The sequence below is a fragment of the Rhinolophus sinicus genome, chromosome 2 (genome assembly GCF_057876585.1).
Source record: "Rhinolophus sinicus isolate RSI-liver-muscle chromosome 2, RSI-T2T, whole genome shotgun sequence".
NCBI classification, from domain to species: domain Eukaryota; kingdom Metazoa; phylum Chordata; class Mammalia; order Chiroptera; family Rhinolophidae; genus Rhinolophus; species Rhinolophus sinicus.
This window is the reverse complement of record NC_142502.1, coordinates 116,221,833-116,245,193: the sequence shown is the minus strand read 5'-3', so window position 1 is coordinate 116,245,193 and position 23,361 is coordinate 116,221,833. Positions and strand designations below refer to the sequence as shown.

Genomic DNA, 23,361 nt, shown 5'->3' with positions numbered 1-23,361 from the left:
CATTGGGTCCCCCTTCCCTGTGGCCTCTTGGATGCCCCCACTGGGACTACTACCGCCGCCGCCGCCGGACTCTCCTCACCTTTCACCTGGAGGAACAGTGACCTCCCAGCTCCACTCAGTCCCTGCGCTAACCTACAGAGCCCACCACTGTCACACCCTGCGCATCACACCGCAGAGCTGCTCAGAGGCCTGGGCCTCATGGCTCACAAGCAGAAGTGTAGGCAGGGCCCGCCGCCATTTGTCCTGGCCCCACCGCCCTTAGGCCCCACCCCACATGCCTGTCCAATCTTCCTCCTTACGCTGACACAGCTGTTATTTCTCTCCTCTCCCACCTCTAGTCTTAACCGGGTTTAGGGATATTTATTCAAGTACCATGTTTCCCCGAAAATAAGAGCTAGCCGGACCATGAGCTCTAATGCATCTTTTGGAGCAAAAATTAATATAAGACCCAGTATAATATAATATAATATAATATAATATAATATAATATAATATAATATAATATAATATAATTAATATAATTAATATAATATAATATAATATAATATAATATAATATAATATAATATAATATAATATAATATAATATAATATATATAGTTAATAAATATAATATAATATAATTAATATAATATAATACCCGGCCTTATATTAATTTTTGCTGCAAAAGACACATTAGAGCTGATGGTCCAGCTAGGTCTTATTTTCGGTGAAACACAGTAGTGAGTAACGTATACGACACCTTTCTGCCCATTTTTTACTTTTCTCAGTGGGCCAGTAGCCCTCACAAAAAGCAAAGTTCCCAGACCCAAGGTCAGGCCTTGCTGTTTTCAAGTGCTTCTTTTTTTTGCACACCTGAAACTAATTTAAAAAATTAAAAGATATAAATGCACCATATTGGGCCCTGGAAATTTTTCACCAAAGATTTTTATCTGACCACTTTCCTCTAAGTCAGGAAAGAACTGAGAGCGGAATGGGACACTGGTGACTGAACAAGGGGAGAGGTGTATGGACCACCGATGTGTCTCCATGTGGGTGGGCCAGGGCCTCAGCTCCCATCACTCCCAGGACAACGCACTCCACGTCCCCCCTCCTCCTGGTTTCTGCTTCGCCGTGCCCTAACCGGCCCCTCCTGGGTACACACATGCACTCTGACTGGGGGTGCCTCACCGCTCACATCTCCCTGGGCCCCTCACCTCACACTTCCTCATCTGTCACTCTGGCCACCGTCTCTCTGAGCTCTCAACTCATGCGTGCAAGTCCTACTGCATGTGTGTCACAGGCTCACCACACACACGTCATCTGCCCCACGTCTGTTCCATTTCTCTCAGAATGTGGCGCTTTGGTATTCTTCTGTTTACTTCCAGGGCGGGTGTGACCCAAACATATCGACCAAGTACACAGGTACTGACGGTCCACACTTCCGTATGACCAGTCACACATCATGCTGCTCCTACCTTCTCACAGCTCAAGCACACCCGCTTCTCCATCCCACTGCCACCACCCAGGCCCTGCCATCTTCAGCTCTCAGCTGACAACTCAACAGCCTTCTTCCCTCATTGGCTCTCTCCCCTTAGAATCCATGCAGCTCATTTAAAAATACAAATCTGATTTGGCCACTCTCCTGCTTAAAACTTCCCAAAACTGACTTCAGGATAAACCCATTGACCTTAGCACCGTTACAGGGCTGCCTGAGACCCGGCCCTCCTACCGCCTCAGCCACATCGCACACCAGTTTGCCCCTCACTTCACCACTGCCACACTGGCCTCCTCCCAGTTTCTCTGACCCGCTGTGGTCCTTGTAGCTTGCAGCCAAGGCACACGCTGTTCCCACGGCCTGAGGCATGACCTCTTTCCCCACGTCCACCTAGACCTTCATCTGGCTGCATCCTGCCCTTCCTGTCCGTATGCCGCTCTCTCAGACTCTCTGTGATCTTCAGCCTAGATTAGGTCCCCCTCCTGGCACATACCCCACTGCACACCACAAATGTGAGCACACATGCAACATATAGCTCCCTCTAAGCAGAGGCCCCCGTGACATTCAGAAATCCTGTCCATCTTCATTACCACTCAGCCCTCGGCTCCAAGCATGTCCCTGGGTCAAAGCGGCCATGTCCTGTGAGTCAGTGAGTGAGTGAGTGAGTGAGTGAGTGAGTGAGTGAGTGAGTGAGTGAGCTGATAAAGCTTAACAATTACCCCAGCTCCGGTGCCCACTATGGACAAGCTTGCATTATCCTCCGAAGCCCTTGACCACATACAACCTGACGTGTGGCTGCATGAGTGCTTTCCGTTCTGGTCCACATCACGGCGGGGTCAGGGCTAGCAGAGGAAAGCCTCCGTCCTGTGCTTGGAGGAGGGGGACAGCCCGAGGAAAGGGCAGGGATGGGAGAATGCCAGATGTCTAAGGAGAAGGGAAAACCAACTGAGGCTAAGGGACCATCCACACAGACAGTGGCTCTCATTGACTCCCCCAAAACCCTATGAAGTAAGAATTACAGCCCAGTTTTACAGATGAGGCAACCAGAGCTCGAAAAGTGGTGTAACCTGCCCACAGTCCCACAGCAGGGCACACAGACACGAAATGTTATGCCTCGTGCCCTCGCTCACCCTCTGCCCTCACCTGGAACAGCCATCCCCACTATCCACATCTAACTCCTCAAAACAGCTGACACACAGCCCCCAGGAAGGCACCCACTCCTCAGCGTCAGTGCAGTCACCCCGTCTCCGTCACAGCAGTTCTTCCACTTGCACAGGCCTGCCCCCCGTTTGGAGCCCACTGAGGGCTGGTGCAGCTCTGACCACCCTTACCCCAGGGCTTCAGATGCAATGAATGGCCTGCAGTGTGGCAATTGTCCTGGGGCTGCTGGATTTCGGACAGCCTGCTCTCCCCAGGGAGCCACATGCCTTTGAGCAGCGCTGGGGGGACAACACTAAGACACAAAAGAGAAAGTTAAGGTCCTCTTTTTTCCTTGGATGTTCATTCTTTTAATCAACAGACTCCAAAACTTGTCCAGCCTTTCAGACTCAGAGGCCTAAAGTTTCCTGAGGGAAATCAAAGGCCCAGGTGGTCCTTCCTATAGGACCAAACTTTCTATAAAACAAGCCTGAGTCATCACCACTTAGCAGAGGAGGTAAATTCCCATTTCCTTCTAATTTATAGCAATTGTTCTGTTTCTGTACTAGAAAAGAAATCTCTATTATATTCAGCAGGACAAATCATTGAAGTAATGAAAAAGCACTCACCTATTTGTGACTCAACTACACATGTGACAGAGAAAGATTCTACAACAGGAGAGTAAGGAGTGACTCCCAGGTGTGCCCTCTGAAAGCAAACATAACATTTCAGGAGCACAGAGGTGTCATGAGGCAGACCAAGGCCATGTTCAGGGTAGTCATGAGCTACAGAATGGGCAAGCAGGCTGGGAGAAGCCCAGCAGTCACCCAGGCTGCCTCCTCCTTTCACAGAGGAGGAAATCCCAGAGGGATGTGGAACCTGTTGTAGACCCCTCCACTGCTCAGGGTCACAGTCAGATCCAAGACTCTTGCCTCTCCAACCACATCTGCCACAGCTGCCACTCCTCACCCTGTGATAGGAATGCTCTTATCAGGAGCCGATCCTGCCCAGCAGCCAGGAACTCACACCTAAGAAAGACAGACGGGTGCACCGGGCACAGACCTCTGCTATCACCCACACACATGATAAGTCAGCTTCACACCCACTGCAAGCTTGGGTTTCGTGGTGATGAAGAATGCTTGAAAACCTGTGACGCGCCATAATTGTTATATTTTCAATGTAATTGTCATATGATTTTTATCTGGGAGGTTAACGCAACGGTACCAATTTTATCACTGGCCTCTTTACTTTCATAGCTAATGGATCTTTCTACCTGGAATCAGAATTTGGCCAAAATGAAAGCATCTTATTAGGTTCCTGATTCTCCTTATTGGAAAATTCATTGAACCGATTATGTGAAAAGGGAATTTGAGGTGAAATGCCTGTCACCTTGGAGTCTGTGACAGAGAAGGGAAGGATAGGCAAACACAGTAGTAGTCAGGAATAGGTCACATTATACCACAGGAACAAATAAGCCCTGAAATCTCAGTGACGTAACCGTTAGAGGTGGGTTGTCACTGATGCCAAGTCTACCATACGTAGGTTGTCCTAGGGTCACCCACTGGCAGCCAAGCCTTCTGGAACATGTGACTTCCAAAGTTGCTGCATCAGAGGACAATGGGGGTGAGGGAGGCACACACTGGGCCTGGATTGCATCAGCCTGGAAGTGGAACACAGCACCATCGCTTCCTGCTCACGGCACACTGGCCAGACCGAGCCGTGGGTCGCTAATTAACTGCAAGGGACTCCAGGAAATGAAGACACACATTCATCCAGTAACCCCACCAGAGAGCGGATCTACCACGTGCATGTCCCCTGGATTTCAGGAAAGCAAGTACTGAAATGCTCCAAGTATGTATTTGCATAAAAACAGATCCATAGGTGCCTTGAAAAAAGAAAGACAGGAAGGAAATGCACTGCAATGGTAACAGTGAATGCCCCTAGGCACTCAAGTGTTTGTGGGTTTTATTTTCTTCTTTATATTTTTATATTTCCCTAGCAATATTAAATAAATATGTTTGAGAATCCAAAAAAATTTAATTTTTTGAATTGAGAAACAAGTTCAGACCAGAAATAATTACAACTCCAATGAGGAAAATGACTCAAAAGGAAAGGGAATTTCTTTAAAATGCACTTCTGATTAGATGAGCACAATTAGCCAGCAAAAACAAAAGTGAGAGATGGGCCCAGACATGCAGCTTACACACAGGAAGCTCTCTGGTGAGATCAGATTTTTACAGCATGTCTGTACAAGACGGAGAGGAGGGCCAGGGCAAGGCAGAGGGCACAGCCCTGTGAACCACTGCCTGAAGAGACGAAAGGGAATTTAACCAAAACACGCAAATTAGGAAACAAATGAGCTAAGGCAGAGAGGGGATCCACTCCAGGCCACAGCACCCGGATCTCTGCTCTCCTAGGCCCAGAGCACATGCCCAAAGTGCCCCCAAAGTGAAGTGGGCAAAGGCCTTGTTGGGGTCTACACAGGCCCTACCCACCTGGCTCTTGCCCTCCTCCAGGCCTCACCTCTTACCCCTCAGTCCCTCCCTCTCTGGGCGACAGCCTCGTGCCCTACGTTCATTAATCTGACCCCACGACCTGTGCTCAGCCTGGATCATTCCCTCTTCCTTCCCCAAGGAACCCCCCACTCCCAGTTTCAGAGGAGCCCCTCTGTCAGATGCCCTCCCCTCTCTCACCTCGGTGTGTGCTTTTTTGTTTTTTAATTTTTTTAAATAATTTTTTTAGTTTTCAATTATAGTTGACATTCAATATTATATTAGTCTCAAGTGTACAGCATAGTGGTGTACAACATTTATATAACTTATGAAGTGATCCCCCTGAAAAGTCTAGCACCCATCTGACACCACACATATGGTGCTTCCCCGAAAATAAGACCTAACCGGAAAATAAGCCCTAGCACGATTTTTCAGGATGACATCCCCTGCACTTAAGGCCTAATGCATCTTTTGGAGCAAAACTTAATATAAGACCCGGTCTTATTTTCGGGGAAACACAGGAGCTATTACAATATTATTGACTGCATTCCTTGTGCTATACCCTACATCCCCATGACTACTGTGTAGTAACCAATTTGTACTTCTTAATCCCTTCCCCTTCTTCACCAATCCCCCCAACACCTCTCCCATCTGGTAACCATCGAATGCTCTTTGTATCTATGAGTTTGTTTCTGTTTTGTTTGTCTGTTTATTTTGTTCTTTATTTCACATGTAAGTGAGATCCTGTGGCATTTGTCTTTCTCTGTCTGACTTACTTTACTCAGTACAATACCTTCCAGGTCCATCCATGTTGTTGCAAATGGCAAGATTTCATTCTTTTTTTGGGTGAGTACTATTCCATCGTATATATGTACCACCTTTTCTTTATCTAACCATATACTGAAGGGCACTTAGGTTGCCTCCACATCTTGGCCGTTGTAAACACTGCTGCAATGAACATATGGAGGCACACATCCCCTCGAAGTAGCGTTTTGGGTTTCTTCAGATAAATACCCAGAAGTGGGATTACTGGGTCCTTCTTTGTCTCTTGTTATATATAGCCTTTGTTTCAAAGTCTATTTTGTCTGGTGTAACTATTGCTACCCCAGCTTTTTTTTTTTCAATTCCCTTTTCATGCGATATCTTTTTCCATCCCTTTACTTTCAGTCTGTGTGTCTTTCGATCTGAAGTGAGTCTCTTATAGGCAGCATATGTAAGTGTCTTGTTTTCTTATCCATTCAGCCACCCTATGTTTTTTGACTGGAGCATTTAATCTGTTCACATTGAAAGTAATTGTTATAGATATGCCATTATTGCCATTTTTTAATTCATATTCCTTAACTTTTTTCTTCTTCTTAACGAAGTCCCTTTCATGCTTCTTGCAGTACTGGTTTGGTGGTGATGAATCCCTCAGTGCTTCCTTGTCTGGGACCAGCACGTGCTTGCCTACTTCACTGTCAGCACCCAGGAGAGTGGGAACCATGGCCAGTTTGGCTCACTGAATGGGCCTTCATGCTCTTTAGCTCCTTTTTTACTTATGGGTGAGAAGCCATGGGAGAGATTATTTCTTCACCTTTTTACTGAAGAGCCAGTGTCTCTAGGTAGGAGGACATTTTGAACTAGAAATCAAGTACAATGAGTTTTCATTTTTGCTCCCATTCTCATATGAGCTCTCCATGGGACCTTAGGACCTTTTTACTTCTCTCTGAGCCAGTCTGCTCTTTTATAAAGTAAGAGTTTAATCTAGATGGCATCTGAGGTGCCTCCTTCTCCAACACAGCATCCTCTGGAAGACTAGAAGACAAAGACTCTGGCGTCTGAATCCCATTTTGGCCACTTGGTCATCTTGTGCCCTTAGGCAGATTGCTTAATCTCCCTCCATCCTGACTTCCTCTTCTGTGAAGTGTGGTAAGAATGCTAGCTCACAGATCTGATTAGAGGATTAAACGACATGACATATTACCCTGTTTCCCCGAAAATAAGACCTAGCCAGACCATCAGCTCTAACGTGTCTTTTGGAGCAAAAATTAATATAAGACTCGGTAGTATAGTATAGTATAGCATAGTATAGCATAGCATAGCATAGCATAGCATAGCATAGCATAGCATAGCATAGCATAGCATAGCATAGCATAGCATAGCATAGCATAGCATAGCATAGTATAGTAAAATAATACCGGGTTTTATATTAATTTTTGTTCCAAAAGACACATTAGAGCTGATTGTCCAGCTAGGTCTCATTTTGGGGAAACACGGTATAACACCTGGAACATCCTTCCTACAACTGTCATGAAATTTAATGATGGATGGTAACTAAGTAGGGCTCAGCTGTCTCTGCATGCTTGGCTTATACACACTCTATTCCTCTGAAGAGGCTTTCTGCCACCTAAGAAATGACCGCATCCCTGAAGACTCGCAGGTTTGTTTCTCTCCTCATTCCAGCCACCCTGTCAGGTCTAACTACATGCAATGGTCTTAAAGTTGGTTCCAAAAATGCTGACAGATGTTACCTGTCTTCATGATACAATGGCAAGAGTATGACTAAAGTCCTCATTCAGCCACCACTGACCCTGTACTCAACTATGCTGTTCACCTTCACCTTTTCCTGTATGTCGCAAAAAAACATGAGGTTTCACTGGAGGAAGGAAGATGGGGAGGGGAGATATTTCAAACCATTTCTTTTTTTTAATCTCTTTTTTTAAACAAAGAACCCCAGAATCACTGAATGATAAGGTGTTTGAGGGAAAGACCTTCAAGGATGATCTATTCCAGCCCTGTCACTTGGCATTGGTAGTGACAGAGACTTGAGCATCTATCTGTGGAAAGAGAAGACTGGACTTGGATCAGAACCCCAGGGGGCGAGTGCTAGCTCTGCCCATTTTGTGACTGCAGGCTCCTCACGTAATCGCCTCAGCATCCTCAGCGGTGAATGGGACAATAAGCACTGTGTCTCGTTGGAGAAGCGAGGCGTCAGCGACACAGTGCAGGGCACAGCTCTGAACACAGTTCCAAGGAAAAGCATCCACAAGGGTCTTTGGACCCAAGACCTCCGTGGTAACAGATTCCACTCACCCACCAGCATACACCTCGTCTCGCACATCCATTCACCTGCCAGAATACACCTCATCTCACACATCCAATGCTGTGAATCATGAAAGAAAAATACTGACGCCTAGTAAAATGCCCACCACTGAATAAGTGCACGATCATTTCTTCTGAGTGATTTAGGTAAAAATGACTTAAGAAGGGTTTTCGAGGCCTCCTCAGAGTCAAGAGGTGGGCGCATGAAGCCACCCAAAGTCCCTGTCGCAGGACAGCCCCAAACCCCTAGGGGCTCTAGCGGAGAGCCACCTGGTCCATTCCTCTCTCCGTTCCCTGGAGAATGGTGGCCTGGTGCTGAGGCTTCCTCACAAGCCCACGTTAATTCACACTCACAGAATAGTAGGCTCCCCCAAACCAAGCAAGGACCCCTCACCCGCATTGCTCTTCCTTTAAAAACCATTTCCGGGTGGACAGGTGGCTCAATTGGTTAGAGCATGAGCTCTGGGCAACAGGGTTGTCTGTTCATTTCCCACAAGGGCCAGCGAGCTGCACCCTCCGCAACTAGAATGAAGTCAATAAGCTGCCGCTCAGCCCCCAGGTGGCCAGATGGCTCAGTTGGTTGGAGCGCGGGCTCTCAACCACAAAGTTGCCGGTTCGACTCCTCGACTCCCTCAAGGGATGGTGGGCTCCACCCCCTGCAACTAACAACGGCAACTGGACCTGGAGCTGAGCTACACCCTCCACAACTAAGACTGAAAGGACAACAACTTGACTTGGAAAAGTCCTGGAAGTACACACTGCTCCCCGATAAAGTCCTATTCCCCTTCCCTCCCACCCCCCAAAAGACAAAAAACAAACCAAAAAAAAAAAAAAAAACTATTTCCAAAAAGGTTACATGAAGGACAAAGTTAGGTAAGACCCCCAGACTCAGTTGCCTGTCTAGAAAAACATTTCAAACTCTCCTTGAGAAATTCCACCACCATATTGGGGAATTCTCTACAGCAGAGACACAAGGGATGGTGGCCGAGATGGGTGTTGCCTCTGGTGGTGGAACCAATGATATTTTCCCAGATTACCAAAGAGGTGCTACATCTCCTTTCCAGAAGCTAAACAGCCTCACAGTTTCAACAGAGGCCTTCACCTGAAATGTCCTCCCTGTTGAAGTCTCAAACCAATAGTTTCATACGACCTATTTTTCCTTCAGTGAACCGAGTGTTACAGTGATGATGATACAGGTTCCCAAGTGCAGAAGCCATCATTAGTGCTGGTAGTATTTTTGTTTACTTGCATCTCCATCGCACCCTCGTTCACAATGAGCTCTGCAACTGCTTCTCAGTAATAGTCATCACAAGACCTCCGGGAGGCAGCGGGGGGACCAGCGCTAACACTTCTGTGTTGCTGAAAGGGGAAGCACAGACGTGAAGCGCTGGCTGCCCTCACCGTCCATACAGCGATCGCACTGACACCAAGCTCTGCCCCCATCCGGCCCCACGTCCATGATGCCAGCTCTCTCTGTGGCCCTTGTCTTTGATGACTGAAACAGCCGATCTATAACCAGAGGACCTGGGCTGGGCACAGAATCAGAATTGGAGACTTTGTGCCTTGGATAGACCTTAATGACCATCTACCCAAATCCGCTGTTTTGCTGGACTGGACCAGAGAAAACACTTTACCCAACTCACACAGGCCATTTACTCCCAGGCCGGTGCGTTTGGGCTTCTCATACCATGTTGCCATGCTTCGCCTTTCTCTCCTCCACGCTCTTCCATCCGTTTCCTTTGGTTAAAATTTACATGGCTTCAACTCCAACCAAGAAAACTGAAACATTTACATGCTGAGTCTGGTATTCTACCACCTTACCTGGGCTGGCCTCAGAATGCTGAAAAAGGCTGATGCAGTGTCCTATTTTGAGTCCCTTCCTTTCCCCCAACCTCTGTCCTTGAAGCTAGCCACTGGCTGTGACGGGGCTCAGCCCACCCTCCCTGAGTCTGCAGCTACCCACACACACCTGGGGTCTGTCCTGGGGTTCTGGTGGAGGGACACTTAGCTGTAACATGGCCAGGGCAGAGAGCTCTCTCCTAAGCTGTCACTTTGTAGGAAGTGGGTTGACGGGCTCCAGAGGAGCAAAAGGATGAGAACTTGGGTGGCTGACATCAGTTTCCTGTCCTCTAACCTGTCCCGAGCAGGAGGTTGTCCCCACACTGATTGAGTTCAAGCAAACCCACCCCTTAGCTGCCAAGTACCTATCAATTCATACTTAGCTGTGGGGGCAATAAATAAATTAAGCCAAAACTCAAACTACAGTTCCTAAGCTGCTCTCCAACGCTAGTACCCATGGTTCTGATTTTAGCAGCTATCCTTCCTCTCTTACCGTATATTTTTAGAAACTTGTTACATTTCCTGCTCCTCTTCCCTTTTTCTGAAACTGTGTTTATAACTGTTTAGAGCAAAGCAATAAATAAATGAACCAAGTCAGAAACTGCAGGAATGTCTGCAAAAAACATTATTAAGTGTATAATCTGTCATTATTTGTCCAGTATAAAGTAGAATGAACTAAAAGAAATGCAAATCAGGATCCTTCCCTGTAAATTCCCATGACGCACCCTGGCCACACCCACTGCACAGAAGACAAAAGGCCCAGGCAGCCACATCTTCCAGCAGAGCCAACTCACCTCCCTGAACTGGAGTCGGCAAAGGTACTGTCCTCATCACATTTTTGGCTTTTAAAATATCTTTTGTTTCTCTCCTTGACTGTTATCTCTCAAAGTGCCTTCTCTGAAGCGAAAGCCTCTTCCTTCCTGGTTCGGTGTGTGTGCGTTAGAATCACAATCGGATTTCAGAAAATGATCCTTCCTCCTGGGGGAACTGAGGGACGGGGAACTGCTTCCACAGGAGGCCGGTGATGCCCCCAAGCCTTCCCTCAGAGGGAACTCCACTTCCAAAAACTGCCGGGAGAAAATGGGAACTTCCCGAGTCTGCCTCTCTTTTGCATCTGAGTGAGGCAAATGCCTCCTTCTTGTGGGGTTTTGAACTTAGCCAAACTTGACTGAGTGCCTACGGTGTGGGCACTAAGGGATACCAAAACTCTAAAAGAAACGAACAGTCTGCTAGAGGAGGCAGACACCTATGCAAATGGTTCAAGGGAGTGAAAAGAATGGGGAACATGCTGAATGTGGTTATGCCATGCGTGAAGTTGCCCAAGAAGCACAAAGCAGAGGTGGTTCCCCTCACAGGTGTCTGGTTCAGAGTCATCAAGGCTGACAGCCCCTGGTGTTCTCCTTTGCAGAAGTCAAGATGGCCAAGGTCCCCGACCTCTTTGAAGACCTGAAGAACTGTTACAGGTAGGAAATGGACTGTGATCTGATGAGGGGATCAAGGCACATTAGAACCCAGCTAGGAGTTGCAGTAACCAGCATGGGGCCAGACCGGCAGAGGCTGTAGAGATGGTCCCACCTCCAAAGTCAGAGCAGGCTCAGCAAAGACTTAGGGAAGCCAAGCATCCAGCATGTTTAAAAGGATGTGACATTGACAGGAAGACGGCCATTACTGAAAAAGTGTTTTTTAAGGCCTGCTGAGTCCTAGCGAATTTCAGCATCTATTCAGACACAGCCTGGGCTGCGTCACATGCTCTGTCTGGTACAGTAAGGGGTTCTAAAGGCCTCTTAGAGAGAGACCACCCTCAGGAAACTTCTTGCTCTCAATCTGGAGAGGAAAATGGCTGCACAGCAATCTGACCATGCGGGAGTTCATACACACTCAAACCTAGTGAGACATAGCAGGAACGTAAGTGAATAAAAGGTGCAAATTATAGAACACTTTCAACAACATGTTCTCATTACCTGCTTTACCTGCTAATATGCACTAACACACACTAGGCCATCCAAGTGTCGCCTGGGAGTTTTACCAGGTATAAATCACTAAATCCATTTTAGTGAGCACATGAAAGCAATGAGTAATGTAGTCTATTTGGTCAGAATTTAATAAGGTGCTTCGGCAGAACTTCTTTTCTCTTGAGGAGCTGAAATCCAATTACAACTCTTGTTTGTAAGCCAAGCCCTGTTTCTGTTGATAAAGCACAGGTAAAGTTCAAGGCCTGTCCTGAAGGTGACTAATTCCAGGTCAGCGAGGTACAGATTACTCTATGTACATACGTACAGGAGTCCTTCATTTTCAAAGATGGCAGGCGTTTCCGTGTGTGCACACACGTATCCCAAAACTAATGATGTTATTAAAATACATTGCCTGGTGGCCATTGTGATCTAACAGAATGACATTCTCATCATCTTGTTTGACAGTGAAAATGAAGAATACAGTTCCGAAATTGACCAGCTCTCTCTGAATCAGGTAAGCAAATGGGTGCTTCTTAGGGTGGCTGTTCTGACAGTCGTATTTTCTCCATGGGAGGACAGCAGCTATGGCTTCAGTCCCAGAGGCCTCTGCTGTGCCATCTCGAGAGGTCCGGGGACATGCATGTCTTCATTATAAGGGAGGCAGACAGGGCTGATGGCATTCTCCACACTTGCTGGATTTTCCCAGAATAGAGCACAACTATCCTGAACCCCAAGAACTGGAGTCTCCCTGCTTCATCAGATGCTAGTTTGCCACCCTGGGACAGACCCTTCGGGCCACTTCTCCAGGGGTCTGTCACCTAAAGATATGTTGTGGTCATCCTCTCCAATGCCAGCTCCAGAGATCAAAGACGACGTTCCAATGTAACAGCCCAGGAAGCCGAGGCGGACCAAGCAGGCCACTCCCAAGTACTCCCATGTGTCTTTCGTACTGGCTCTAAAAGCCATTCCCAGAGGAGTATTTCTAACATATCTGAGCCCTGTCCAGTAGCAGCCTAACTTCCTGAGGGGGAACTATTGGAGAGTCTCAATGTGAGCCTGTTTCACTGTATCTCATTTTTGAGTCTGCAGATAAATGACAAAGACTGGCCAAGAGATGCTATCCTTGCAGGGAAATGCTGGGAGGGAGGAGGAGGGGAAGACTGAAGAAAGGTGGTTTCGCCGAGACCCACTGGCGATCCTTCTCACTACGCCCGTTGAGTAAAACTCCCACAAGAAGTCTCATCCTGTAGCCACAGACAGCCCCTCAGTCTCCACCTCCCTTCCTCACAGAAATCCTTCTACGATGCAAGCTATGACACACTTCATGAGGACTGCATGGGTAAATTTACATCTCTGAGTACCAAGGAGACCTCGAAGACTTCCCAGTTTACCTTCAAGGAGAGTGTGGTGGTGGTGGCAGGCAATGGGAAGGTTCTGAAGAAGAGACGGCTGAGTTTCAACAAGGTCCTCACCGATGACGACCTGGAAGCTGTGGCCAATGACCCAGAAGAAGGTAAGGGGTCAAGTGCCATGATATCCTTGTTTGCCATTTTTAAGCAAATGGGCACAATAGAGTAGAAGGGCAAATAAAACCTAGAATCAGGGTGACACGAGGGCAGCCAGGCATTAGTCTGGTAACTATCAGGAAGGAAAATTAATTTCTATGCTGCAATGGGGAGAAAGCAGCCTGGCCTGGGTCTAAGATACTTGCTCACATGCTCATTTCACGGCCATACTATAAAGGTCATGTGACTTCGAGCCCTTCAGCAGGAAGCGGTTATACACTGTTGGCGGGTGACACTGATAAGCCATGTTGCCTCTCATGCTAACTGTGCCTCATTGGGCAAGTTACTGACCTTTCTGTGCTTCAGTTTCCTCTACTGAAAAATGGAGACCATCAGAGCCCCCTACCTGTTGTGAAGATTAAATGTGTGAATTCCCGCAAGCTCCTGGATTAGAATAATGCCTGGCATAGAGCAAGTACCCAGTAAGCGGCAGCTATCATTGTTGCTATGACTACCATTGTTGCTACCACGTATTAATGGTACCAGCACCACCAGTTTACTAATGGCCGCATTATCTTCACAACAACCACTGCCACCAAGAGCTTAGCAGTGCCCACACGATGGCCCACTCCTCAGTCTTTCCCGCACGTGTAGCACTGTTAGGCTCATATGTACCCAATCTGTGTCTAGCTTTACTCACTTAGCAGCATATCGGGGTCATTAGAGTGTCAGTTTTCAGTACTGTAAGCCATGTGACAGAGACCATCCACACCGATGAACCTTCATTTCTACCACCATGTCGTTCCTTACAATGGCCTCTTAGAAGCAGTGATGCAGAGCCAGGGGATGCGTGAGGCTGTGGGTGCTTCCAGCATTCAGAGGGGCGGTGGGCACGGAGACCTGCTCCCTCAGGGACACACACAGTTCCCCACATGTTCGCTTCTTGTCTCAGAGCACTTTCCTTTCAATGTAGGTAGGGGCACCAGCAGTCTTCCCAGTTACTTAGAGTCCTCCAAACAACCAAAATGACAAAGTCGCACAAAGAATCTCTTTTGGCGTCCAGGTCTAAAGAGAATGTTCCTACGGGAATGATCCTGGAGCTGGCTCTCCTGCTTCTGGGTGACTTCACCTGTTCCCTCACCTGCGTGGCCCATTCCTAATTTTCCTTCCACAGCTACCCCCTGTGCTGTCTACAGCACATGTCACCAGCGTCAGCCCCCAGACATTAATCTGAACTTGTGCTAATGGTTGCAGAAATCATCCAGCCCAGATTGGCAGCTCACAGCTCCCAGAGCAACATGAAGTACAGCTTCCAAAGGGTCGTCAAACAATACTGCATCCTGAATGACACCCTCCATCAAACTATCATTCGAGACACGTCAGGTCCATATCTCATGGCAGCCGCATTGCATGACCTGGACCAAGCAGGTAAACGGACAGCCCAGTCATCTTCTCCTACTCTCACTTCTCTCTTTTCTTCAAGCTTTCCGCTTTCAAAGAATCAACCTCTCTAGACTCCTGGCCTTGCACAGTTCTTCTAGAGCAGGAGGACACACATCACCCCAGTAAAAACTCCAGGCCAGGGCAGGGGCATCAGCCTAACCTGGAGGCCCACAGAGGTGTCGGGCTCTGAGAGCACTGCATGCAGTGCGAAGCTTTCTCAGGTGGTTTCTCCTTTGGTCTCCCAGATATTCTTTTCCTCCTCAGAAATGTTAAATGACTCACCCCAATTTACCCAGAGCCAAGGAGGAGCCATTACTGTCTATGCAAAAGCCTACCAATCAAACTTACAAATAACACCAAACTATAAAGGACCGTTATCACAATTATATACCACAACTATGACATAGAACAACCAATAAGCTGCAAGTATGTCCTAAAAGATGAAATGTAGTGGCTGAGAGGTTTTGTCACACAGATAGATCCAGTTCCCATGGTATACACAGTTTAGCTTCAGGACAAGTCATCACATACAAAATTATTTTCAGACCCCCACAGGGGCCCATCCACAGTAAACAGCAGGGCTCTCTCTGCGTGGACCTCCTTCAGCTAACGTGCCTCACGCTCTATGGCAGCTCCGAATCCTTGTATTCTATTTCGTACCTAAAATCCTCTCACACAGTTTTATATAATTTGCCATTTTTAATGGAACAAGAATATTCCACTGTATTGCTGTGCTGGTCCCTTGGGTTTGTTCTAAGTAACTTTGTTGCAAATATCTTTACACATAATTTTTCCCTATCAGGTTATTTCTGTAGAGCCTAGCCCAAAAATGGAATGCCTGGGTCCCTAGGCATAAAATAATTTTACAGCCCTTATTAAGTATTGTTCTCTACAGAAGCTGAACTACTTGCCACTATCACTAGCAACATGAGTGTACCAGCTTCTCTAAACCCCTCCACTCAGGTCATTGCGAACTCATGACCTCACTAATTGCAGGGTCTTATCTCACTGTGGTAATTACAAGTGACTCCACAAATACTCAGCCCAAAGCATTCATTCAACACAGAAAATTCTACAGATGTTAACCAAGTATTCACCTGCCTAGTAAATGTGGCAGACGTTGTGAAGGATACAAAGATGCACCAAATTCTTACACCAGTCAGGGACCACACACACACACACACACACACACACACACACACAGAGCATCTATATAACCGCTTGATTTTACACAAATACAATGAATTTACTTTCTTTTTGGCTTTTCTCTTCACCAGTGAAATTTGACATGGGTGCTTATACATCAAATGACGAGTCTAAATTTCCTGTGACTCTAAGAATCTCAAAAACGCGACTGTTTTTGAGTGCCCAAAATGAAGACGAACCTGTATTGCTAAAGGTCAGTTGTCCTCGGACTCCAACTTCCCTTTATTACACCCCATACATCTGCAAATGACCCCAAAAGGCAGACACCCCTATCAAGGTGCACAGTCCTCTTCTCGTCCTACCACCGTCCCCACCTGCCCACCTGCCCCCCACCCTACTTCTCACCCATGCCCAGTGGCAAGTGTAAGCAGGATCTGTGAGGGAGTAAAACGGAGGTGCCAAGAGCAAGTAAGAGGTAAATTGCCTCTTCCTTCTTTTCCTCCCCCTGCCTGACCCTATGCACCTCCACCCAGGGTATCCATTAATTGCATCCATCTTCGATCCTTACTGACGTCTACTATCTGACCGCCATGACAGTAGGCATTAAGACAATGGGCTGCCTCCAAGAAACTCAAACAAGCCAAGTGAGATCAGAGTGGACTAATCACGTGCCAATGGGCACAAAGCAAAAAGCTGGAGCCAAGACTCAAACACTGGCCTCTGCTCCAGTGCCTCTCCCGTCTTCCTTGCTGCCAGCATTCTCCCTCATCCCAGCCCCATCACCACTACTTTCCCCTGCAAACATGCTGACACACACACACCCACTATAGTATTGTGCTATCTCCCAATAGGCAGGTGATTTATTCAGCAAATGTACAACTAATCCCCACCCCCACCAGGGTTTATATGGCATGCGTTTCTTTACCTGGGTCAAGTGACCCAAAAGGTGTCTGCTGAGTAGGGCATGTAGCTTCATCCAGGAAGTCTCAGCAAGTGTCACTTATTGACAGCTTTCTATTTGTCAAGCATAGTGCCAGCAGCTGTGTAGACAGTGGTGTGCCAAAACCCCCAGCCTTATAGAACTTACTCTTCTGGGGACACAGGCGATAGACAAGCCAGACAACCAGCACAAAGTGCAAGGTGCTGTCAGCAAATTAACAGGGTGCTGAGATGGACAAAACTGGGGGGGGTGCTCTTTAGAGAGAGGAACAAGGTCAGAGCTGCTGATGGGAGGCATGAGTAGGGGGCATGTTAAACAGAAGGGTCTGAGTGCTCCCAGGCCCTAGACCTTTAGGGGCTGAGAGGCCAGCTTCAAATATCAGAAGGACACTCCAGGAGCATGGCACCATGATGGGGAGAGAGGATAAGCAAAGGCTAGTGTTGGTGGAGACCTGCTTTTGGATTTCATCTGAGGCACAATGAAAAGCCATTAAAGGGTCCACACAGGGAAGTGTCCTGGCTTCACTTCTAATTTCTAAAACAGAGAGCAGATCAGAAGGAAGGCAACAGAGAAAGCAGAGGGTCCAAGTAGGAGACCATAGTAATAGTCTTGGGGTGGGCGGTGCTGGGGTGGGAGGTGGAAAGAATCAGACAGAATCTGGTTATATGTTGGAGACAAAAAAACTAAAGGAGAAAGAGGAGAAACTCCACAAGATGGAAAAATTAGGAGAGGAATAGCTTTGGGAAATAAAATCCTTGTTGACATTGAAAACCCTAAGGAAACCTCAAAAGGATATCTAGTTGCTTTAGAGTAAAAAGAATAGAGAAGAAGCATCTCAAGTTGGAATCTTAATTTTTCCATGAAAGCATTGTTAGATTCGATTTGTAACCACAAGAAGAGTAGCTCTTAAAGACATCACAATTGTCAACAATTGTATTGAAAGGATTCAATTGCTAATATACCAGGAAGTTGTGTGTATGTGTGTGTGTGTTTTAATCTTCAGTTGTTGACTTCAATAGGGACATAAGCATCTCTAAGTTACAAACTGTTTTTCCAAAAGTATGATTCGCACACTTAGAGGTCAAAATGTTTAGCGGTCTTAGACACGTCAGTGCCCAGATTTGATGGGAAATGCCCTATGCCTTATGCCTGTGTTGGGGGCAGGACAAGATCAGTTTCCACCCTACCTGCCAGGATACAGGGGGACACCAGTGTCACTGGCACTCTTTATGACTAATTTGGATTTCTGTCCAGTTAACTAAGGACACCAACTATTATGAGTAGATGGAGCCATGCATCTAATAGGCATGTACTAAGTGCTTGCTGAATGGACACGTGAATGAAGAACCTGTATCATACCACAGTCACAGATCTCAAGGGTTAAGTTTCTCACAAAGGCCAAACGCCAAGGGCTCAAGCTTCAGTTCCTTTTCTAGCATCTCTTGTTCTCTAACATCTCTGCTCTCCTTTTCCTAGGAGATGCCTGAGACACCCAAAGTCATCAGAGATGAGACCAACCTCCTCTTCTTCTGGGAAAGTCATGGCACTAAGAACTACTTCAAGTCGGTCACCCACCCAATGTTATTTATTGCCACAATGCAAGAACGCCCGGTGCACATGGCAAGGGGGCAACCATCCATCACTGACTTTGAGATCATCGGAAAGCAGCCTTGACTTGAGTCTGCTTACTTGTGAAGTGCTGACAGTCGTATGTACCATGTACACGAAGGAGTCAAATCCTTCACTTAGTCACTTGCTGAGCATGTACTGAGTCTTTGTAATTCTAAAAGAATGTTTATTCTCTTTGTAAAGAGGGAGCAAGGTCCAGTGAACCAACACTAACTTATAGGGTTGCTTGTTATTTAAGGAACACCCTGTACTTTGCAAAGTACCAATCATTTTAATTATCTTTCATAACCATCTTGGAAAGACCAGGGCTATAACTATCAAACGACCCAACCCACATCTCAATGGGTTAACTAAGGCTTCAGAGAACTAACCAGTCCCCACAATAGCAACTGGATTGAGAAGCCAGATCCAGCGACTTTCCTTCTGCTTTTAATGATGGACCCTTAATCAAGCACCGTTAAGTTTCTGGGACCCCAGTTTGATCTTCCTCAAAATGGAGGCCATGATATTTGTGCCCTTTCTGCCTCATCAGTATTTTATGATAATCAGTGAGATCACTTTAGTAAAATGTTTCTTGAAGCTGAGCCTCAAGAAGGCAAAGCATGAAATGTTATTATTTATATATACATATATATTTAAGGTAATTATATTATTATATTTATGGCAATTTCTTGCAATCTCTGAGTGTGACCAGGTATCCTCTTCAACAGTGTTTTCCAGGCTGAGTTTGATGTATTCATACTAAGGCACTTTGGTCAAAGTAGTGCTTTTTCCATTGCCATGAAGCTTTGTATTCTGGTACCTGGGATCCCTGTAATTATGATAATAAATTCATATTAATGATTCTGTTTGTTGAGCTGATAACTGGGCAAATTCTTTCACTCTTCTGTCTTTAAACTTGCTTTGGTATTCTTGTGTCATTCAGTTTCACCTGCTATCAAGTCCTACTAGCTAAATTGGTATGAAGTTAACTTTGGCGACCAAGGACAACTGTTACCTAAGCTTTCTTCTCTGGAATGTAAGCAATGTTCCTCCCAGGTTCTAAAAGTTGCAATCAAAACATAGTGTTACATTATTATCAACAACGAGGGCTGATACATTATCAATCATAATTAAATTAACAAAAGTAAATCTGACACATAATTACTTGTTTCACTGCATAGTCATTAGGACAAATGAAAAAAGTTCACACACATGTAACTGTAATTCATGCTACTCTACAAAACCAAACCAAGATTTTATGGCTTTTCTCTCCTTTTGTTAGCTTGCCAGTTGCATAAATGGCACTAAGAATAATATTCTTCAGCTCATTTAAAGCTCATTATACGTGTACAGCACGTGTATTCAGACATCCACACAAACTCACATGTAAGAGCCACATTAGTAACTAATCGACCCACTGGAAAGCATATCTACAAGATATGTTGAATCGGAAAAAGTTAAAATCAAGGGAACGTGGAATTAGATGTGGGAAATAATGGGCACGGAGTAATCATGGTACTGGACAGTGTGTGAGTGGTGGTGTCGATCAGTATTTCTGGTAGAAATATGGAGCTTTCAGTTCCAGGACGAAGTACAGTGAGTGCCCTTTCAGCTGTGTAATCTGAGTGACTGGCAGGACAGGACACCCAGTGAGGATGTAGAATGGGCAGGTGATAATGTATCTGGAACTCAGCACAAGTTAGAACTAGATGCAGATTGGAAGACAGCACATGCATAGAAAGTAAAATTGTAAAAGTGATATCAGAGAAAGAAGAGAGAAGCCCACGACCACTGTTGGTTATCCATACAATCGCCATCTCCCCTGCCTGGACATTAAGGTCACCATGATGGAGGTCGACAGTCTCGGCACTGAGCTTCTCGGACACTACTTCTTTCATGATGACATAGCAAAACCAAATGTCTGCCTTTAAGTCCAAGGTACAGAAGAAAAAGCCAAAGGACATTTCCCTAGCCCTCTTCCCACTAAGTCACCCCTCTTGACACTTAAAACTACTCAAATTTGGGGGGCGGGGGACAGAAATAATTGGGATGGCAACTATTGTGGTGATGTAATATGCTTGTGTGTCTACCTACTCCTTGGCTGTGTGGTAGTTTTAGGACTACACACTTTGTCAAAATTGTCCTCTTGAGTCTTGACCAATGTTAGCTTGTCAATATGAAATGTGCTGGGCAGAATTATGTATAGCACTGAGACCAGCACAGCCTGAGTGGGCTCTTGTCCTTTCTATTGTAGACACCACGCTTTTGTTAGAAAATGACATGAGCGTTTTGAAAGCAAGTGATACTGCTGATTCATCTAGTGCTTGTAAGCAATTAAGACCTATAGGTTCTCTACCTAAGTTCACACTTTAAACATATCCTTGTTGCTCCTTACTGATATATGTGTGTGTATACACACTGGGTGTTCCTCTGTCACACCGGTAATTTGGCGAGTATATTTTTATTTTGTTCACAGTACCTTGTAGAATATAAAGAATAGGTTACAAACATTTTTACGGTGTGATCTTGTTTTCATTTAAAATACCTACAATTTATATTTAAATGATTATAGAAAGGTATTAGGTTGGTGCAAAAGTAATCGTGGTTTAAAAGGTTAAAAATAATTGCAAAACCCACAATTACTTTTGCACCAACCTAATACAAACATTATTAAAATGTTAACAATCCTTACCTTTGAGTGATTGAGTGATTATAATGGTTTTTCTAAATTTTTAAACGAATGTATAATTGCACAACAAAATACCAATTTACATGAATTTTTTTAGTTTGACTTCTTATTAAGAATCTACACATAAGTGATACCATGCAGTATTTATCTTCTTCTGACTTATTTCACTTAGCATAATGCCCTCAAGGTTGAGCCATGTTGTCACAAACATTAGGTTTTCCTTCTTTCTCATGACTGAGTACTATTCCATCATATATATATATACACACACACACACACACACACACACACACACACACACACACACAACACCCCTACCTCACATTTTCTTTATCTATTCATCCACTAATGAACGCTTAGGTTGTTTCCACAGCTTGACTGTTGTAAATAATGCTGCTGTAAACATGAGAGTGCAGACATCACTTCAATATCCTACATAGTTTTATAATATAGACTGAAATCAAGAAGTATGATGACTCCAGCTTTGTTCTTTTTTCTTACAATTTCTTTGGCTATTTGGGGTCTTTTGTGGTTCCATACAAATTTTAGGATTGTTTGTTCTTTGTCTGTGAAAAATGCCATTGGAATTTTGATGGGTTGCATTCACTCTGTGCATCACCTTGAACTATACATAAAATGGGTAAAATTTAATGAATGTAAATCATGCCTCCATAAAAAAGTTTTTGTTGTTGTTTGTTTGTTTTTTCATTTGCAAGGGAAAAACTATCCCTATTCCGTTTCTTCCTTTGTGTAACCAGAGTGGTCTTTCTTAGTACCCTCTCAACCCCGGCCCTACGGTGTTGGCTTATCTGAAACTGCCGTGTCAGATTCTTTCTTTCTGTGGATACATTGTTTGCTTCCCCCATTCTTTTTCCCATGCTGCACTCTCACTGACTGCCAAGAACTCTTGGTCCCTCTTTCTCAGAAGCTTGTATCTTACCTATTTTCCATCAGTGACTGACAGAAAATAAAGGGTCTTCTGCAAACTTATCAATAAGCATAGGCGGAGCCCTAATGGAGTAAGCTTGGGTCTCTGGAGTGTCTGGGGTTCTCTAACATTAGAGTTTTCCAGAAGTTTACGCCCATAGTCCTCACTTCCAGGGACTGATTCAGTCAGTCTGGGGCGGGGCCTTGCGCACCTTATCTGTTGAAAGCTTCAAAGGTAATTCTCATGTCTACCCCTGGTTGAGAGTCACTGAATGAAAGTGCTCCCCGTGTCAAAGATGGTTTGATCATAGGGCTAACAATGGCTCCTCACTGGGCAAGTCCATTCCCAATTAGAAGAGCCGACAACACACAAGTCCCATCAATTCAGCAGACGCCTCTTATAGCTGCAGGGGCACCAATGGCCCCACTTGGAAACAGGCCCCTAAACAGCAGGGGTAGCCCCGCACTTCAGACGTTCACTTATACTCACAGAAGTTGAGGGCCTCAGCAAGTAAGTTCCTGCCACTGCATTTGCTCTTCCAAAGGTCTCCATACTCCACCCGACTAAGAGTGGAATAGGAACAAGGAAAATATGACTGAATTGTCCCTAGGCTGTCAGCACTCCAAAAGCCACCGTTTGCCCCTAGCACAGTAGCAAGAGGCACCTCCCCTCCCACCCCACCAAGGAGCACAGATGACTTCCTTCCACACAGTTCCTACTCTCTACTTCATAGATCACAGATGTCTGACATTCCTAGTGTGAAGAGAGATGCTCTAACTTTTTTCTTTTTTTTAAGGAAAGACTTCTAGAGATTATAGGCAGGCATTCTTTTTTTTTTCCCCAGGACCCATCAGCTACAAGTCAAGTTGTTGTTTTCAATCTAGTTGTGGAGGGCGCAGCTCACTGGCCCATGTGGGAATCAAACCGGTGACCTTGGTGTTATGAGCACTGTGCTCTAACCACTGAGCAAACCAGACACCCACTGGCAGCTCAGCTCCAAGCTCAAGCTGTTGCTGTCCACTGGTCCATGTGGGACTCGAACTGGCGACCTTGGTGTTATGAGCACTGCGCTCTAACCACTGAGTCAACTGACCGCCACGGCAGGCATTCTTGATATGAATG

General features: G+C 45.7%; 1 protein-coding gene across 1 annotated transcript; it reads left to right on the top strand.

Annotated features, from left to right (window-relative positions):
* The first annotated feature begins 10,599 nt into the window (after nt 1-10,599).
* On the top strand, nt 10,600-21,965 carry IL1A (interleukin 1 alpha). The gene is made up of 7 exons (XM_019713992.3): nt 10,600-10,843; nt 11,434-11,488; nt 12,443-12,491; nt 13,268-13,490; nt 14,737-14,910; nt 16,203-16,324; nt 18,488-21,965. Exons 2-7 carry the CDS (start codon nt 11,442-11,444, stop codon nt 18,683-18,685), a joined length of 813 nt encoding a protein of 270 aa, XP_019569551.1. The 5' UTR covers nt 10,600-10,843; nt 11,434-11,441; the 3' UTR covers nt 18,686-21,965.
* The last annotated feature ends 1,396 nt before the right edge of the window (nt 21,966-23,361 follow it).